Raw genomic sequence first — 20,127 nt, 5'->3', positions numbered from 1 at the left:
AATTGCAGAGAATTAGCCCACTTTCAGGATAAAATGGGTTTGTTCAAAATTTGTGGTACCAGCAAGTTTCTGCACTTGTCCGCAGTCATTTCAGCAGCACTAAACAGACGCAAAAATAGTGTCACTTATAGCCTGGGTGCAAATTTCACAAATGGCGCTCTTTCTGGAACGAGGTAGAAGGGCTCTCGCCGCAATTTCAAGTCCGTTTTTGCAATGGTGCTGGTAATTTTTCGTAACAGGCACAAGCTAAATGGAACTGGAAAAAGGCACAGTCTTGGTACAGATCGGCCTAAACTTAACTAAATGTCTACTTACTTCACAATTTCTACTTCGTCATCATCCTCCGTTCCTTCCCTCCTTTTTTAGCGTTCCTACCCTGGTTCATCGCAGTTCTCTAAAGAGTTATGGGGGCCCTGGTATAAGGTATCTTTCCTAAGGCCAACTGATCCATAGAGGCATTCATTATTAATCCTCCTCCTCCTCCTCCTCCTACTCCTCCTCCTCCTCCTCCTCCAAAGATTGTCTCCTCATCCTTTCCTCTTCCACAAACACGTGCTGTCCATTTCAGTCGCGGTATACGTAAACGTAACTCTAGCACTACTGAGAAGCGGAACTTGCCTTAGTTGCCAACAAGGTTCTTTCTTCTCGGAGATTGTGCCACGCGCCTCGCTCGCCCCCCTCAGGTCCGCACAACTGGGCGGCCGTGGACACCAGCCCCAACATCAACCAGTGCGGCGGGAAGTTCCAGTCGCCGGTGGACTTCGACGACCGGTACTCCGAGTTCGACCCCTCGCTGGGCGAGATCAGGTACAGCGGCTACAACGAGGAGCTCTACAATCCCTACATCGTCAACAATGGACACACAGGTATACACGCGGGAACGCAGCTCTCTCATACCCGTTCATTCGCGCATATAGTGCATGCGTGAGGTTCCGCAGGCATTTGGTGGACGCAGATGCTGAACCGTTGTGTCGATTTTGAGTGGAACATTGCGAAAGCGTTGTTGGCACGATATGTAACTTGGCGGAATTTCTAGTTTTTTTTGTTATATCTAAGCCCTTCTTACGACGCAGACTACAAAATCCTGTAATACTTGCTGCGGTTTAGTGAAGACTTGTCCTTTACATCCAATTAGTTCGATATGATTGCTCGAAGCTTGGTTTCAGCAGCATGCCACATTGACGCTACCGCGTCGTGTATTCGTCTGATATCTTTTTAACGCGTAAGAAAAAGCTCTGCAACGATACTGCCGGAAATGTACTACACAACAAAGACGAGAAACGGTAGTACATATAAAAATTAACCTCTCTGTTAGCAAGCGGTGTTACGTGGTGTGCGATCTGGCCAACGCTTGGAACTAAATTCATTTAATCGGAAGATAATACCCGCGGACATTTTATCAAAGAAGTTTGCAAATCCCAAGTTTTCGTGTCCGCAGTTGAAAATATCACTAAATTGCCGAGAGCGCGCCCGTAAGCGCGGACCTCGAGGTGACCGCTCGGCAGTTAACAAAACCAAGGAAGTGCCGAGCACGTGCCCCATTTACAGCAGCCCGGACATGGGCCGCTTCAAATAAAGTTTGAGCTCTCTCTCTCGCCGCGACCGCACAGCGTCCCCGTCGGACGTTTCCAAGCCAAGCATACCGACTTAGGGAGACTGGTCAAGTGTGACCCCCCCCCCCTAAAAAAAAAAAAGAAAGAAAAAAACTCCTGCGTTCGCCGTAATCTTGCTCAGAACGAGAAAGACACGTCATAACGTACGCCCCTCCAAGGTGATGTCCAATAATTATCACTTCAAAAAGAAAAAAAGAAGGAAGCTTACACTTACAGCAACAATGACGGAGTGAAGGTCGTTGAGGCAGCGAAGAAGAAGCAAATCGGCTGCAATCGTGGACATAAACCCTAGTTCTGGTCGTGAATGTTGCGTACAGCTTCTCTACCTTCAAGTTTTACGCGTTAGTGCGGGCTTCCTTCATTTTTTTTTGTTATTTTTCCCAGCATATTTTCTCTTTGCTTAATCTGCGAATAAATTAAGCCAAATTAAAGGGACTCCGCAACACTTCCGGTAAACGCTTTCACTCTTTCCTTTTGGAGGCATTGTGAAAGATACGGTTATCGCCAGCACAGAGCGGCATTGCGCGATTTGCCTGCGCACCGGATCCGTCTTCCGTTTCTGCCTTGCTTTTGTGCATTTCTGTTTAAAGTGGATATCGAATGCGTTTGTTGCCGGAACTGAAGGAAGCTGGCCAATAGCCGCTACACCTCTGTAATGACGTCATTCAAGCCGTCGAAGAACGCCAGGACGGGGAAGGAGATAAAAATCTTTTGAGCAAGTTTCTGGTTGTCTGACAGGCATAGAGCAGTAATTTTTGGCTAAGGTAATTTGTGACCTCCTATTCTAAGTACAGGGTGTGTTTGTTGACTACGTTCTGGAACCATTTAGGATTAAGAAAAAAAAGTTACAAGCAGTGTTGCAAGGTCCCTTTTATGCCCTGATTTAAGGACAGCAAAGATATCTCTTCTTGATGCGCAGTGCAAGTGTCGGCGACCGAGAACGAGAACCGGTACATTGAGGGGGCCGGCCTCCCGGGCAGGTTCCAGTTCGCGCAGTTCCACTACCACTGGGGCTCCAACTCGAGCCGAGGGGCGGAGCACACGGTCCGTGGCTTCCAGTATCCGCTAGAGGTAAGAGCGCTGCTCACTGGGCCACTCTCTCGTCGCATCTCTTCTGGGTGGGGTGCTGTATGCTGTGCAAAGTGTTCTATAGCTTGTATTCACTGGTGAGGCGCGCATGCAAGCAACCATGTGAGTACGCCCACGGCCTCCGCGATCGGCTGCCGGCGGCGCGCCGCCGGCAGCCGATCGCGGAGGCCGTGGTACGCCGTCACTGGTTACGTCGGGCTCCGCGGGATGGCGGCACTTGTCCGTGCTAAGCACATGATGTAAGTTGGACGTTCCAAACTCTAACCCACCGAACGCAAAGTAATGCCGCAAGTCCAATGTGATTGGGATTAATAACACCTCTGTTGACACCACCGTTGAGAATCGGGTTGAAACGGAGCAGACGACGCACGCTGGTGTTTTTTTTTATTCGGCGTGCGGGCGCAGTGGCACAAGTCGCGCCATGTCTGTGGCGCGGCGTCCATGTCCGTGGTCGTTTCCAGTGTTTCCAAGCGAATAAATTGACAGCCAAGCTTTTCAATGAATACCACCTATACCGCTTGATTCATATTTTTTTTTGCTAGTGGAACAAAGCATTGCGACTCAGTTTGAGGAATGCCAAAAAAAGTGAACTTGACGTTGCAACGGTAGAACCTGAATTAAATGCCTAGCATCTTTGGTCTCGTAATCTGGGGTTAGGGGGCGTTGGAACCAATTTTTTATTCGCGATTTGGTGCTTCATTATTTTTCGCCACCTTGAGTGCCATCTATGGGCCTTCCATAATAGCGGCTGAATACAAAGCATGTATAGCCAAAACTACTACAGACTAGAGTAGAAAGCCAATAGAGTGAACATTGAACTGCACTTCATCGAATGAATATTAGAAATCACGCTATATCTTTTACGCTTAACAATCCTAAAACTACAGAAAACTTTAGGCAATCATCTCGGAATTCTGAGAGGACTGGCAGAAAAATTATAATCAATGTAAGTACAGCGAGACTGCAGGCTTATTCAACTGTCACTTGTTTATTTGCGATATAAATCTGCCATATATATCTTCTGTGCTTTAAACATATTGTTAAAACAATTCGCACTGCGGAACCACGTCCAAGGTGGTGCAAACGTGTCCTGTTTTAGCGCTTTGCAATCAGTCTGTGGTAGCTGTTTTTTTTTTTCAAATCGGGGTTGCTGTTGAAGTCTACGGCTGGTGTAACTCAGCGTATGATTTATTAGAATGCGAAATATTCCTTTACAGCTCCACCTCGTGCACTTCAACCAAAAATACGGCAGCCTGGCCGAATCCCTCAAGTACAACGACGGGCTCGCTGTGCTGGGAGTCTTTTTCGAGGTAAGAGAATGTATCGCATATCTTCCACGGCTCATTTGCTTCACCTTTCCGCTAGTTTTAGAGCGCATACGTTTGTCATAACTCGAAAACAGCGCGAAAGAACGAATACACTGGACGAAAAAGGACGGCACTCCTTCATTTTGTGTATATAAGTCCCGTTGCGGTGCCTTACAGTTGTGGCATACCAATTCGCCAGAGCTTCCGCAATTGAATTTCTACACTTGTATTTGCACTGATGCATGAGAAAGGTATACTGGAAAGAAGAGTAACAGGTTAGCGTGAAACCGTTTATGGTCTATCCAACGAGTCAGGACATCCACTAGGCCCCGTGATACCCAAGTCAGAAGATCCAACGAGTCAAGAGATCCATCCGAGTCACGAGATCCAATACGCCAATAAATCAAACGAGTCATTACATTACATTTTGTATATCACAATACAGGTAGGCGGCGGGGGCAAAAAGGTTTCTGCCCTAACTACCCTCCTCTCCCTCCCGCCCCACAGAGTCACTAGATTCAACGAGTCATAAGATCCAAAGAGTCGATACATTCATCCGAGTCATTAGACCCAACGCGTCACTAGATCCAATGGGTCCGTAGATTTACGAATGGATGTAATGACTCGTTGGATCACTGACGCGCTTGACCTAGTGACTCAGAATCCTGAGCAACACTGGGGAAAGTTCAGTTCAGCTGGTTCAGTGTATATACTGGCAACAATCATGGTACTATTGGCAAGAAACACGCAAAAGAGGATCCCTGACAGTTGTATTCTCATCGCTTCTATACGGGTCTCTCGATTCGCCTTTAGTGGTACCATTTCATTTTTTTTCGCAGTGAAATACGGTCCACCTCGTTTCGCTCGATGGCACGAAGGTAGCGTTCGTCATGTTCGCGTGCTGTCACCCCCTTTGCGTGTGACTAGACATCGTTAACAGCGGGGGATATAGCGACCGAAAAGGGATTGTTGCGAAGAAACTCTCACCCGGATCTTTCGTTGGGGCCTCCGTACACCTGGTCCCAGCGGGTCAGACGGGCTAGAAAATTAAGAAGAGTGGGCACAAGTTACGCTCCGGCGGAGTGCCTCGCGAGCGTGTGAACTACTGTTGGCAGCCGCTGTCCATTTCTGCGCCTGGGGACGCTCACTCTGCCGAAGCACAAAAAAAGGGAAGAAAAGAAAATGGAAAAAGAAAAACAAGGATAAAAATGTATATAGTTTATTTTTCGCCCCATCATGACACGTGCTTCGGTCATACTGCTATTTACACTATGTTGTGGGCAACCCGGTCGTTATTTCGGTATTGAATGAATGAATGAAATCTAAAAACTTGAAATTTCGGTTGTTTCGCGATAAAGAAGGCGGATAAATTAAGTATGAAAAATGTGGGAATGTTAATTGAGCTGAAAAAAATGTTTGCTGTTGTGTGCGTGGGAAAGGGGGAAAATGTGCTGAAAAGGGGAGCAGGCAAAGGAAATGTCAAGCAAAAAAAAATGGCCGCGTATTCGTTGCAAATGTCGACAAGACTTTTTGACATTTGCCAAGTAAGTGCCTCCCTTCGCTTTCCCGCTCACCTCTCATGTTGTTCCTCTTGTGTCACGCTCCTCCCAAGGTAAAGACGCCAAAGGTTTGCTCAAGTCAATTTAAATTTACCGCGTTCCACTGCTCCAGGTCGGGTGACTCGATGCCAGCGCTGCCTAACGGCGGAGACGCGCGTGAATCGAGGCGCTCTACTTCAACGTCTATAGAACCGCGTTGCATGCCCTTATCCACGTGCGTTCCAAGCAGAACGTGGAACCTATCTAGTGGAACCTTTCGTAATTGTTGCCGCTTGATTGCCTAAAATACCGCCATAAGCAATAGTGGCGCGGGAGACAGCAGGAAAGAGTGTGAATTTTTTTTCTGCATTGGATGTAGGGTTTGATTTCGGAAAAATCAAGCATCTATGAATTTTTTATAAAGGAACACTGCAAATATCCCTTGTGCAAGAATTTTCTGTCTTACATTAGCGTAATGTCTTGTTCTTGTTCAACAATGTTGACAAGTATGAACATATAAACCGGGCTTAGACGTTTACATTTGGCTGTGATTATACAAGACTATTGCGCAGACTACGTTTCACTTTGACCGGGTGGCTGAATCTAGTTACAGGCAGGCAGGCAGACAGACAGACAGACAGACAGACAGACAGACAGGCAGGCAGCTAGACCACAATTTCTGGGTTTAAGTAGCCCAAGAAAGACTATCGTCTTTAAAAAATTGATGGTACATCTTCAGTATTAAGGCACAGTGGATGCCATTACGTGATTTGAATACAAGCATGGGGAAACGAAACTTCAAGTACCGGAGTGTCATTGCGGTCGCAACAATGCGGATGGCATCTATTCTTAGTGCGACGTCACTTTCGGTTCAGACGTTATGTCTCTCGGCCGCTATGGGACCATGAAGGCAGCATACAAGTGCACTTCATTTAAAAGCGAGATAAGGATTGTGTCAAGTTTAACGAAAAGTGTGTTTATTCGAGTGGGATAATTAGAAGAAACTAATTTAGGTTGGCAGCCCGGTGAAGCATTATCGGCATTGGCTGATTGATGTCACCAGCGATGCCCCGGAGGCAGCATCAGTCAGCTCGAGCGGAGTGAAGCTCAAGTCGTCGGCGATGGGTGGCGCTGCAATCGTCTCTGCCTTCCAGCAGAACTGCAACTACCGTCGAAAATCAGTGCGGAGAGTAGTCGTGAATTGCATTCTGCTGCAGCAAAGCACTCCTCTGGGCCAGTAGGTACATGAACTTAGACTGGAATATGCGCCGTGTTGCATACGGAAAGGCGTCCCAGCACCGTGCTCCGTCGCCTCCGTCATGAGTGTGGTAGCGTGGTGGTGAGCGGGGCCAGCAAATGTTGCTGCCTTGGAGATGACGACCAGAAGCAGAAGGCAGACTTGACCGGTTTATTGCATGGCGAGAGATGAGCCGCAGCAAGACAGTAACAATGCCCCGACGGGCGAGGTTACAGTACAGGACTCGAACGGAGTGACAGCATTGATTCGCTGCTCCAGAACGAACATACTTGGCGCTCGGGGCTCGTATTTATACGCAAAGCGTTAAGGGTCAAACAAGTTCTCTCCCTAATTTTTGCACACGGCGCGAACAGTGCAGGCACACACGACACTCTTTCCAGAGTTCGTGAGGGGTCGGTAGTAGCGGCGCACGCTGAGTCTAAAAGAGGGGAGATAATCTCCGCAATGGCGTCCGCGTCCTCCGGACAAGTCTCTGCATGCCGCGTCTGCCGTCGTCGTCGAAGTTTGAATCACGCCGACAGTGAGGCGCCCGCGATACGGCCATTCCCAGGCACGTTGCGGCTGTTGGGATCTGTTCACTGTCTCTGCAAGCTTGAGTCACCGATAGAGAGGCGCTCACGCGGAAGGCGGACGTATTGGTGGCTCTGCCACAAAGAAGAAGAGCGCTGCACGCAGCTTGCCGCACAGCGGCGCGCTGAATCGTAACAGCCGCTTAGGCTGCTAAAAAAAGACATGGACGCACCTTATTTACAACTTAACAGCGGAGTTCTTTGGGCCGAACAATATCCGTCCGTGTCAAAATAAAAACTCAGAGTGTGAGAGAAAGTGTCGAGGAGGCAAGGAGCCAACTTGCAGGTGCTGGGAGTTCACGCCTTAAGAAAAAAAAAAAAAAACGTGGTTAGGGAGGTGCCGGGAATTGAACCCGAGACCTTCACGCCGTGCAACCGACAACGCAACCATTGGGCAGCCCCAAAGGCCCGAGGGTTACGGGGTAAGCAGCGGTGGGGAAGAATAACATGTAAGCCAATTGAAAAAAAATGCCTCCCGTGGTCGGAATCGAACCTGAATGCCTCACGTTGTGATACCGGCGTCTATCCGGTTAAGCTAGCGTCGCATTCCGGGCGCGTACCATGTCCTTCGTGTTCCTAGCGCGGGCGTTGGCTTTGGACTTGGCCGCGGGTTCTAAGCGCGTGATAACGCGGTACACTTTGGGAGAGATGTGAAAGGCATGCGGACGAAACGATCCGGGCCTGCCAGTGATGGACATCTTTCAACGGCAAGTTCGGACGTCCATGTGAGGTACAACAGCCGGGTCTCCTACGAAGAGAGAGGGGCCGCCAGCTCTGCTGTTTCTCCAGCCTTGCACCACTAGTGCTAGCTGCGCCAATTTTTTACGTGGCAGCTTGCAGACAGAAGCACTTTGGAATCATTCAGAATGCAGCTCGCTATGGTATGCGTTAAAATGTACTCAGTCGCAAATTGAAAAAAAAAAATCTGCCACGTTCTCTCGCCAGGGAAGTGGTGCTCAGTCACCCCAGTCGAACCCATGTTTGGAACGAAACAAACGATCCCTTATGGCGAGCACTCTTACGCGTTTGCGCTACTAAATAAAGTTTATAATTCAGGGAAAACGTGCTCCAAAACTAACTACAAAAGCACAGCCCTCAAAACGGCAGTCAAGAAAACGGACGTCCACAGTCGATAGTCATGTAATCGAATGCTGCTGCGTTTTGTCTCCCTGTATTTATATTAAAGCTTAGTCTTTTCCAGAAACATACCATTTAAAGCGTTACGCGTAACGCGATTGGGGAAGCACGTGGTTCGTATCCGTTGATTAACCCATGTGGGGACCTTCTCTGAATGGCTATTTGTGGCTGCAGTACTGCCGCATGGTAGTCTCTGGGGCTCTGCTCACCGTTGATCGGTGTCTGCGCAGGTGGGCCCCACGGCGAACGAGGACATCAGCGTGATCGTGGACGCCCTGAAGGACGTGCGGCTGAGCGGCACGAGAGGAACCAACCTGCAGAGGCCCGTGGTGCTGAGCCGGCTGCTCCCGCGGCGCACCAAGGACTTCTTCCGTTACACGGGCTCTCTGACCACGCCCCCTTGCTCGGAGGTCGTCACCTTCACCATCTTCACCACCACTGTGCCCATCAGCGAAGAGCAGGTGGGTGTGCTTGTTACGGCGCGCACGCCCCCTCCGCGTGAAAGGCACATTTCCGCCCATTAGCACTTTATTCTAGGACAAAGACCCCTACAATCGGCCTCGCAGGAGGCAACAAAAGCCTTTCTGCGTTTTATGAAGGACACAGGTTTAGCTGAGAGACTCTAGTGCCCACGAAGGGACTAAAGTGTGTGCGCGACCCCGCTCCTATCCCCCCTTTTTCGCCTGCCATCTCTTTTATCCCCTGAACACCCCTTCCCCAGTGCCGAGTAGCAATCCGGGCTCTAAGCCTGGATAATCTCTCGGCCTTTCCTTTCGCTTTTCTCCTCCTCCTCCCGCGAATGAAGTCTTGAATGTGGACATCTTCGACAGAACTCCGTCTGGTTGGGTTCAACTTAAGAAGGAGGCAAAGACACCAATAAAGGGCGTTTATTGAAAGCGGTCCCAACGTTTCGGGGCCTACTCGGGTCCCTCCTCAGGGGTGACTGTGTTCGTCCACCAGCAGCAGTTATAAAAGGTGGCTTCTTTTTTAGGGGCGAAGCCCCTTTGGGGCTGAGGCTATTGGCGTCTCCTGCCGTCGTCGTAACCGTCGTCTCATGTAGTCACGGTACTAAGACACTGGTAAATTCGTTTACGCCTCGCGCTGAAACGTAACGCGTACTAAAAAAAAACACGGGAACACTCGTTTACGCTTCGCGATAGAGAGCTTCGTGTTTCAAAGGCAAGAGAATCTTACAGCAAAGCTGTATACCTCTGCCCCCCAGCGGTTTCATCTCCGTTGGCAAAAACGCCAAGGCACCAAGAATACGCTTATACACTGCATGCTTCGCCCCTCCCTGCCCGCGTTTCACTTTAGTGGAGATGGCCCGGGATTTTTTAGGGGCCAAGCTCCTTAAGTCATGGGTCTGTCCATCCCTTGTGTCTCGTGGTACGTGACCGCCGCATGCTTTCGGAGATGCCGCAAAGTGGGCCGCGTTGCACGCGCAAGAACCGGCTGCAACCGGCAGCGCAAACTCGGCACCGGGAGCGCGAGCTTGTCTGTGTTCGCCAACGGAGGCGCGAGCGCGTGTGCACTGCGAGTGGGAGATCACGCAAGAGAGAGAGAGAGAGAGAGAGAAAACTTTATTTAGTGGCCCGATAGTGTTCAGAGGGTCAGCGGTTGAGCCCAGCTTGGACCCGACGGTGGCCCCCTGTGGCCGGGCCGTTCATGGAGGTGGTTGCTGTGGCGGATCTCGCTGAAGCACTGGAGGTCCCGCACGGATCGCTAGAGCCACAAGCGCCTTCTGGATGTCCTTATTGGGGCTGAGCAGCGCGGCCTCCCAGTCTGATTCGTTGTGAATAAAATTGTCGGTCTGCATAGTGGGGCACTGCCATAACATGTGTTGCATGTTGGCCCAGACACCGCAGGATGGACAGAACGGGCTGTATAAGCTAGGGTGTATTCTGCTGTACAGTGCTGGGGAAGGAAGGGTGTTCGTCTGGATTTGACGTAGTGTGGTCGCTTCGTATCGAGTGAGTGAGGCGTGCGGGTGTGGGTAAATGCGTCTAGCGTCCTTGTAGTAAGCTAGGACATCTTGAAAGCTAAGGAGGGGTGCTGAGAGCAGAGTAGTGGCCGGATGATCTGACGCCTGGTTGGTGAGCTCGCAGGCCAGCTCATGAGCCACCTCATTCCCCTCCAGGCCCGAGTGGGCGGGGGTCCAAAGGAGACGTATGGGAGGTAAGTGCGGGGTCTCGGGGATGGTGCGTAGTATGCGAGCAGCTGGGGGACTGCACTTGCCGTTCGTAATGTTTCGCAGGGCGGTCTGACAGTCAGTTACGATGATTCCAGGAGAGCCACTGCGAGCGATTTGTACAACCGCAAGGGCGATGGCTGCCTCTTCTGCGTCTGTGATGTCGCCATGGGGCAAGGTGCATGCGACTTCCTGGTTATTGGGAAAGTTAGATGTGGCAGCGCAAAGGGCGGGGCGTCCTTTATATGGGGAGGCGTCCGTATACCACACATGTGAATGGGTCTTGAGGAGGCGGGTGAGGTACCTCGTTCGTGCCCGGCGCCGACCATCCTGCGAGCCCGCTTGCATGTTCTTGGGAAGAGGGGGCGCTTCTATCACCGCTTGTAAAAAGGCAGGCACGGGTTGCGCAGAAGGGTGTTCAAATGGGACCGTGCGGCCTAGCCGTTGTAGGATTTTTCTGCCCGTAGGCGTGAGTGCGAGGCGGTGCATGTGAGAAGTGCGCTGAGCCTCGATGAGCTCATCAGCTGTATTATGGATGCCAAGCTCCAGAAGGCGGTGGGTAGGGGCCGTTCCGGGAATTCCTAGCACCTGCTTGTAGGTACGGCGTAGAATTATATTGAGCTTTTCTGTTTCAAGTCGAGTCAGCAGGAGATAGGGGGTGGCATAAGTTATCTTGGAGAGTATGAAGGCTTGCACGAGGCGAAATAGAGTGTGTTCGGAAATTCCCTGCCGCCGATTAGCTACCCGAGTGAGCATGCGCCCGACCTGGGTGGCATGAACATCGAGGCGGCGGATGGTTTCTGAGTTGAGACCGTTTGCTTGAATGTGCATCCCCAATATCCGAATAACGGGAACCTGAGGTATGGGCGTTCCCCTGCTAGAGTATAACTGAATGCTCTGGTGGGGTGGAGGGGTGTGACGGCCTGGGTAGATAACTAACAATTCAGATTTTTGTGGAGAGCACTGTAGCCCCTTGCTGTTGGCGTAGCATTCCACTGTCCCGATGCCGGCTTGAAGGGCGTCCTGGATGTCGCCGTCTCTGCCCCCGGCTATCCATAGAGTAATATCGTCCGCGTATAAGCTGTGTTGGAGATTAGGTATCTGGGCTAGGGCTGGCGGGAGATCCCGCATCGCCACGTTAAATAGGAAGGGCGAGAGCACTGATCCTTGGGGAGTCCCCACATCGCCCAGCAGGATGGAATCGGTTTTGAGGTCCCCGATTGCAAGGCGTGCCGTACGGTGAGATAGAAAATCCTGTACGTAGTAGTAGGCTCTTGGGCCGACGTTCATGTCCGTGAGGCCGCGTAGGATGGCGTCATGGGCTACATTATCAAAGGCACTCTTGAGATCCAAACTAAGGACGGCCCGCGTGTCCCGTGGCGAGGTTCCGGTGCCCAGTATGATGTCATGGTGTAGCTGTATCAATACGTCCTGCGTGGAGCGTCCCTGGCGGAAGCCGTACATGGTTTCGGGGAGTAATTGGTGTGTTTCCACATATGCAGTAAGACGGTGGAGAACCATGTGCTCGAACAACTTCCCTAAGCATGATGTTAGCGAGATGGGACGAAGGTTCTCGATTTTCAGGGGCTTTCCTGGTTTTGGGATGAATACGGTGATCGCACTTTTCCAGTCATCCGGGACCACCCCGTCTGTCCAGCATTTGTTGAAGTAGGCTGTGAGTGCCGTGACAGAGGCGTCGTCCAAGTTCCGAAGTGTCTTATTGGTGATCCCGTCGGAACCAGGTGCCGAATGCGTACGTAGTTGGGCCATGGCTCTGCGGGTGTCAGACTCTGTGTACGGTGCATCAAGCGTCGGATTGGCTGTGCCGTGATATGTGCGTGCAACCGACGGGGGCGCTTGAGTAATGTAGCGGGCTCGGAGCGCTGAAAGGAGTTGCTGGGGCTCGTCTGGATATTGGTGCAGGAGTTTGAGAAGTTCCTGTCGTTGGGATGTTCTGCTCTTGGTGTCGTCAATGAGATGACGGAGTATACGCCAAGTGCGTGAGGCACTCATATTAGTTCCCAGATGTTGGCAGAATGAGTACCATTGCTGTGCAGTTACGTGAGCGGCGTGTTTCTCTATCTCGCATTGAAGTTGTACAATTCTACGGCGGAGCGCCCTACTACCCGGTCGGGCACGGTACCGTCGCTGGAGGCTAGATTTGGCTTCCCACAACCGTAGCAGACGGGAGTCCGCCTGTTGGATCTGAGCTTCCTGTGGTATTGTGCGGGTGTGGTGTTGAACGTCCTGCCGTAGCTGGGCCACCCATTCCGAGATATTCTCTATGGGCTGAGCGAGTTCGGTGCCCTGCAGTCGCGCCTTGCGGAACTCCGGCCAGTCAACGAGTTGCTGAGTAACGCCAGCACGACGTCTGCATAGCGGCGTCTCTAAGTGAATGCTCAGGATGTAGTGATCACTACCCAGGTCGACCCTAGTGTTGGTCCAAGTAACGGAACGGTGATGATTTCGAATAAAGGTGAGGTCGGGGGTGGTGTCCTGTGTGGTACTCGTACCCCGCCTTGTGGGTTGCATCGGATCGGTCAAGAGCGTAAGACGCTCTTGTTGTGCATCAAGCCATAAGCGGGTGCCCTTCGCTGTGTTCCGTCCGTAGCCCCATGCTGTGTGTGGGGCATTGAAGTCGCCCAGGACAAGGAGCGGGGAATGATGGCCTGCCAGATCGGCCGCACGTCGAAAAAGTTTAGAAAAACGATGAGCCTGCCGGGGGCTGCTGTACGTATTAAGTATAAAGACGCTGCTCTTGCGCTGGCCCGTGGTGAAAACCAGTTCCACCAGCACGTGATCGGCCCCCTCGACTCCCATGGCATGTTGTATAACTGGGATATTGCGACGGACCAGCGTGGTGACCAGGTGGTGGGGACGGCTGGCAGGGACAGTATCTAACGGGGCAAAGGCACGGTAGCCTGCGAGTTTGGAGGTGCCATATGTCTCTTGTAATGCAATAACATCTGGTACAGCGTCGTTCCCCACTGCATTTAGGTGCTGTTGAAGGACGTCGCGCTTCTTTCTGTAGCTTCTGCAGTTCCATTGCCAGATAATTATGCTGCTATAGGGTCGTCGGTTATCTTGTCCCATGTTAATCCCCGAGAGTATTCTTAGGTAATGCCATATGCTCTAGGAATGTGCTTGTGTTGGGCTCAGGGGTGGGACGCGTGTACGGCTTGTGCTTAATTGGGCCGCCGCCACCGGAGACCGGCTGGCTCTGCGTGTTTTCTAGAACTGAGATTCGGGCTTTCATGGCTGAGAATTCTTTTGCGATAGTATTGGTGAGATCCGTGATCATGCCCTTGAGCTCCTCCAGGCGGTCGTTCATTGCACGTTCGGTTTTCTGTTCGAATTGCTGTAGTTTAGAGTCCACGACTTGCTCAGTTGTATACTGAGCATCCTTGGGTTTAGCATCAAGTCCCTTACGACGTTTGGAAGACTGTATAGAGGCGATTTCGGGCTCCGAGTCGGCGGGTGTGGGTATGTCGCTGGGGAGCTCACTGCGTGCAATTTAAGATGGGGTGTGCCGGGCTGACTCGGAAGGAAGTGTAGTAGTGGTGTCCATGTTCTCCTGGGACGAGAGCTGTCCTGCCACCTGTCGGGCGAGTTGTGTACGTAACTGAGTGTTCTCTTCCACTAGGAGTTCAATCATTTGCCTGAGCTTAACTAATTCTTGCTGTACCGGGTCTACCTTATGTACGTGCTGTGTGGACTGGGAGGCCAATTCTGCCCAGCTCACCTTGGGGGGCGCAGCGAAGCTTGTAGCGCCTGATGCTGGAGACCGGATCTGGCGTCGGCCGGAGCAGCTCCGCTGGCGAGTGGGAGACGAGGTGGGATGGCGAGCGGTAGACAAGCTCTGGCGCTGTTCTGGAGGAGGGCTGTGCTGGCGTCCACTAGGTTTAGGCGTCGGAGAGCGTCCGAGCGTGACGAGGCCCCCCTTGTTTGTAGATCTTCGCTTAGAGCGGGAGCGGTGCTGAACCCCTTGGGGTGCGGCGGGGCCTGCGAGACGCGGGACGGATGTCGAACGGTCCCGTGGGGTGCCTGAGGTATCCCGGTCCTTGCTGTGAAATGATCGTCCGGGAGTGTGCCTTCGGTGTCGTTCTTGATCCCAGCGGCGTCGTTGCAATAGGTAGGGGGTGCGATACCGCTGTTTGCACGTTTTGTCGCCCGTCTTGTGGTCTAGGCCACAGATGGCGCAACGTGGGGTGCAAGGATGGACAGGAGTTGGATCGCGAAGACCACATACCGGGCATACTTCGAGAGTATAATTGTCTGGTTTGGGGCAGACGTCGATACGGTGTCCGTATGCTGCGCATCGCTCACAAACTTCGTGCTTTTTCTTATGCAGATAGCATTTGTATTCAGTCCCACGGTAATAGACGTAGTAGGGGACGGTGCCACCCTCGAAAGCGATAATCACTGAGCGGGACGTGCCGAGGCGTCGGGCTTGCAGGATGGTAGGGTTGCGGCTGTTGACGAGACTGCGGGTGATGGCGTCGGCGTCATCAGTATCCGGAATATTGTGTATGACGCCCTTCGCCGTACCTTCGGGTGGGGCCGTGTAGGCGCTCACTGCATGAGTTCGGTCCCCGAGACGAAGCGAGTCGATGCGCCCATAGAGTGTTGCTCTGGTCAAGCTAGGTGTGCTGACGACGATGACGTTGCGGAGGTTGTTAATGCGTAAGGTGTCGGCTAGCGCTTCTTCCAGATTCACGCCGGCTGCGTTGCGGATGCTGTCGTGGAGCACGGCGTGGCTGCATCGTTGTAAGTCGAGATTATTCTTCGGGCGGAGAATGATTTTCACGTCGGTCGGTGGAAGTTCCGGAGCTCGACGCTCTTGGCGACGGCCGCGAGACTTGGAGCGAGGGCGGCCATCTTGCCTGCCTCTTCTGGCATCGACGTGGTAGCCGGCGCCATGTTGTCCTTTGTTCGGCGACGTTAGGGTTAGCTGGGCCAGCTCACGGCGGCCTCGTCGGCGGTAGCTTTCGATCCAACCCGCAGTATTATTATAATCTTCAGGTGAGATAGACTCACCCTCGATCTCGACAGTCGGCATGTCGGCGGCTGCTTCAGACGATGGAGCTCTGCGAGCGGTGTCACGTAGCCGTGGCGGCGAGCACGGCCGCCTCGCCGGCGGTCACACTGCTGAGTAGGCTCAACTTATGCTGCTCACCGTAATAAAAATCACCTCGCCGGGTAGCGGAAGACTTGCGGAAGACGATCGAGTGGTCCGCGGCTCAATCGAGGTAGATAAATGCCACTGGGAGTTAATTAGACGCGGAGCCGTTGTGAGATGCGACTGCTCGTCATGGCCCCCTACCGGCGGCCTCGATCACGCAAGAGATCACGCCACGAACGCAGGCAGTCGTTCTCGGAGATCGAACGAGACGCAAGGACCTTTGCTCGTTTCCTCTCGTCTTGTTCGGGCACAAGTTCGCCCTAAATAAAAGTTCTTTCTTTACCGTTGTGTCCCATCCTACGTGACAAATTGTGGTAGTCCTCGATGGCGCGGGGTCTTTCACCAGGTCTGGGCCTGGGAGCATTGACTCCGAAAATAAAAGTTGATTTGTACAATGTACGCACACAGTCTTACGTCTTTCTTAATGATGTAATGGGCGAACTTTCACGGGAGAGTTACGGTTACCGATGATCTCCCCCTCTCGAGCTTCGCCCCACTTATCATCATTCATTTCGTGGATATGGCGTGATTTTTTTCCCTTACTCGTTCCCTAGGTACTAGATACTTAGGTGCCCTTCCCGCCATTTACGCCCGCGGCCTCCGACAAGCAAGGGCAAGAAGCGAGTAAAAGAAAAAAAAAGAAGCCACTTTATATGACGGCTGCTTGTGGTCGAACACTGCAGTCGCCCCTGATGATCATCAAAGGAGCCGCTCCGAAATGTTGGGGCCGTTTTCAATGAGCGCCCTTGATTGGTGTCGTTGCCTCTTCCTTCCGACTGTAGCCTTGCACGCGTGACAGGTTGTTGAATCAAGGGAACACAGGACGCGTTAGCGCGCGCTCTAGGTGGAATACGAATTGCGACTGAGTGTTACTACGGAATTGGAAGGAGAAGGCCTCGACGTCGAGAAAAGAAAGGGAAAGGGACAGAAAGGTATTTGCTTGAGATAGCTATTCTAGGGAGCGTGCGTTAGTGGTGCGGGAGTCAAAATAGTGCAGTGTCATTGCAGTTAATTAGAGACACGCAAAAGTTCGACCAGTTTACATCGGTGATGCAGCCTACTGCACAATTTTCAAGTTGCGTCAACTCCACACCGAGTGGGAAACCGGGTGGCTTGGCACCAATGGCGCGTTTACGGCAAGGACCAGGGTTTGTGGAAGTACGGGTTATCGAGATCGGAGGTAGCGCGCCATAGGCAGCCGTCGAAGCTACATCGTAGGACAGTCTAGGTTTTTAAATTCTTCTGTTCCTGAAGCAGGGTCAAATGGGCAAGACATCCGTGGTGTCTGCTTTACCATGGTTCGTTGGGGATAAGTAAACACGACTCTATGCGCTGCTTTGACGTGTTTCCTGTGTATTTTCGGTATGTCTAGAATCAGCAAAAGACTCGTTTACATCTCCGCTCTCAGGCTTTCACTTGGGGCCCTGTTCTTCTTTCCTCGGCAGTGGACTTGTCTGCATTATGCTGTGCAACTTCTCACTCTTAGTGTTTCGTCTCCGTAATCCCCGCAAAAGCACTCCGTGATGTCCATCGCGACATTCTCCTCTATAATCAACCCATACCCTCTCGCACCGCGCTTGCCGCTGTTCCTGGTCCACTGGGACCCCTCAAAGTCCCCAAATTTTCCAGCTTTTCTCAACTCCGGCTCGTGCCGTTATGTCATGCAACATTTCCTTGAAAGCCTTACTCTTATTCCCGCTCATGCAGGATTTTCGGATCGCAAGGGACGCTACACTGCACTGAGGTTCATGCGCATGCGTACTCCGATTGCGCCTACAGCTTCTGCTAGGGACTACTTGCAGGCTACCTCACCAGTTGCTTGCGGGTACACATACTTCATCAACACTGGGGTGGGTAAGGACCCAGTCTGCAGTTGTCTGAGCAGCACCGCCTCCGCTCGGCTCAGCCCCGGGTGCGGGGGTGGGAGAGTCCTTCGAGCCAAGCGGTAGAACTGTGTAAGTTCGTTGAACGTCGTCAAACGGTCCTTGGCGCTACACCACAGTGGACGGTCGGTTGCAGCGACGCGGTTGGTTAGCGCTCGCGCCACTGCGTGTGCCGTCTCGTTGTGGTTGTCGTGCTTGTCCGACGCATCGTTGCCCGCGTGTGAGTGATGTGTGCCGCGTGTGCCAGCGGGAGAGGGCCACCCTGACGCACATCCTATGGGACTGCACCAAGTTCCCCGACGAAGCGTCGACAAGTACAACGATTCCGCCGCGGCTCGCGGCTGCGGCGAAGTGCTACGACCAAGAAATCCAAACCTGGGCCGTCCAGCAGGTCTCGGCGGCTCTTGAAAGACAAAGGCCGAGCGAAACCGCCGGGACGTTGCCCCAAGGGCGACCGAACGCGGGAGTAGCACGCGCCGTAGTCAAGTAAAGACCACCCGCTGAGAAGACGTAGGGGCCCGCGTCGCGGCGCCATTTAATGGTGGTGTCGCTCTGCAGGCGACTACAATAAAGTTGCTTCTATCTATCTATCTATCACCAGTTGCTTCCTCTTCTGATCGTCATCTTCGCGCCAGTAATTTGCGCTGACCTCACGCACAAGGTTATGGGCAAGTGTCTGCCACAGTGTCCATTACATTGCAGTGCCCACCACAAGTCCGGTGCTCTCTTCGGCTGGGGCCTTTTCCAAGCTTTAATGTGGTTTGGTTTGTTTGCTGCTACCTTGAAGTTTATCCTGAATGCGCTGCTGAGCCCGAGGACACGGGTTCGATTCCCGTCTGCGGCGACGGCGGCCGCTTTTCTGATGGAGGCGAAAAGAAAGAAACGCCTGGGTGTTCGAGATTTCGGCGCACGTTAAAGATCCCCAGGTGGTCAATATTAATCCGGAGACCTCCGCTGCGGCGCGCCTCATATTACCTGCGTTGCGTCGGCGCGTTAAACCCTACAATCAATCAATCAATCAATCAATCAATCAATCAATCAATCAATCAATCAATCAATCAATCAATCAATCAATCAATCAATCAATCAATCAATCAATCAAGTTTATCCTGAAGCTTGTCCAGTCCCTCCCTGCTGCATCCTGACACTCGCCTTATACCCGGCCTTCCGCATTCAGGCTTTTTTGGCTATCCCGAGGGTCTGCGGCCGGGCTCGTGACGTCAGCGTGTTCTCACGACTACCTCGGACCGTCCTCCAACCATTAGTATCGATCAGTAACGGCTTCACCTGAAGCCGCCTTCAGGTGAAGCCCTTTCATGGCGCTGTTGTTTCTCTCCCTTTTCACTCCACCCATAAATGCTCAAGGTCGGGCGGAACTGTTCGTTTCGTTTTTGTTTTCTCCTCTCTCACTCACGCTCTCCATCACCATGTTTTCTTTCCGTTCCGCTGCTCTTTTCATCCCTTTTCTTTTGCAGCAGTTCCCGTTCCTCTCGTGCCCTTTTCGTCCCGTTATCGCTTCCGTTTAAATTTTCGGTCTCGACCTTCTCATTTCCGCTTCTCTTTCCTTCCGGTTCTCCTCATTTCCAGTTCAGCTCTCGTTTGCATTTCCATAACTGGCACCGTTCGTGTTTCCGTTTCCCTTCTCTCTCCCATTCTTCTCATTTCACTCATTATTGCCATTTACATTCTTGCTCCCGTTCTTACACCCCGTTCTCATTCCCACTGCTCTGTTTTTCTCTTTCCTGCTGTTCTTGTTCCAGCTTCCGCTTCAATTCCCTCTCCCATTCCCTTCGTTCGTGTTCCCATCCTTATATCCCTCGTTCTCGTTCCGCACTCTCGTTCTCGTTCCGCATTTTCCTCCTTTGCGTTTCTGTCTGTCAGCCATCAGCGCCGGTGGCTTAATTATTTTGATGTTTTCTGTTACTTGCCATGCGCCATCTTTACCCCGGCTTGTATTCGTACAGTACTAGATGTGACTTTCCCATGCTTTCGCACCTTTGCTGGACGTTGCTTTCTCCCTTTTTCGGATTACAATCACGGGTTTAATGGAAATTATACTGTCTAGGAAATTTTGGCCGCGAAATATTCGATACCCGAAAATGAAGGCGTTACTGAGCCCTACGCAAGTCGCTGGACCACATTGCCTTCCCAAAGAGGTATCGGGTACAACGTAGAGAGGCATCGAGCCTCCTTTTTTGTTGACACTGAACTCGTGAGCACGCACGAGCATTCGTTTCTTTTAAGCTACAGGTGACGCTCTGGTGGAGCAATAACCAACACCAGCCGACCTACGAGTTACAACTATAAGTATCGTTGCGTAATCACCCCGCCGTCCCAGGCGCAGTTATCTGGAAGCGTGCTCT

General features: G+C 52.0%; 1 protein-coding gene across 4 annotated transcripts in view; it reads left to right on the top strand.

Annotated features, from left to right (window-relative positions):
• The window catches only part of LOC144145928 (carbonic anhydrase 1-like), a 139,088-nt gene that overhangs the window by 95,690 nt on the left and 23,271 nt on the right, over window positions 1-20,127 (top strand). For all 4 annotated transcript variants that reach the window (XM_077677781.1, XM_077677780.1, XM_077677779.1 and 1 more), the window contains exons 3-6: window positions 684-866; window positions 2,533-2,684; window positions 3,920-4,012; window positions 8,742-8,972. In XM_077677781.1, the coding sequence (XP_077533907.1) occupies window positions 684-866; window positions 2,533-2,684; window positions 3,920-4,012; window positions 8,742-8,972 (659 nt within the window). The remainder of the gene's footprint in view (window positions 1-683; window positions 867-2,532; window positions 2,685-3,919; window positions 4,013-8,741; window positions 8,973-20,127) is intronic.

This window comes from Haemaphysalis longicornis, unplaced genomic scaffold, assembly GCF_048455015.1.
Source record: "Haemaphysalis longicornis isolate Haplotype H1 unplaced genomic scaffold, Haemaphysalis longicornis Haplotype H1 scaffold_7, whole genome shotgun sequence".
In the NCBI taxonomy this organism is placed as follows: Eukaryota; Metazoa; Arthropoda; class Arachnida; order Ixodida; family Ixodidae; genus Haemaphysalis; species Haemaphysalis longicornis.
This window is presented reverse-complemented; position numbering and strand designations above follow the sequence as displayed.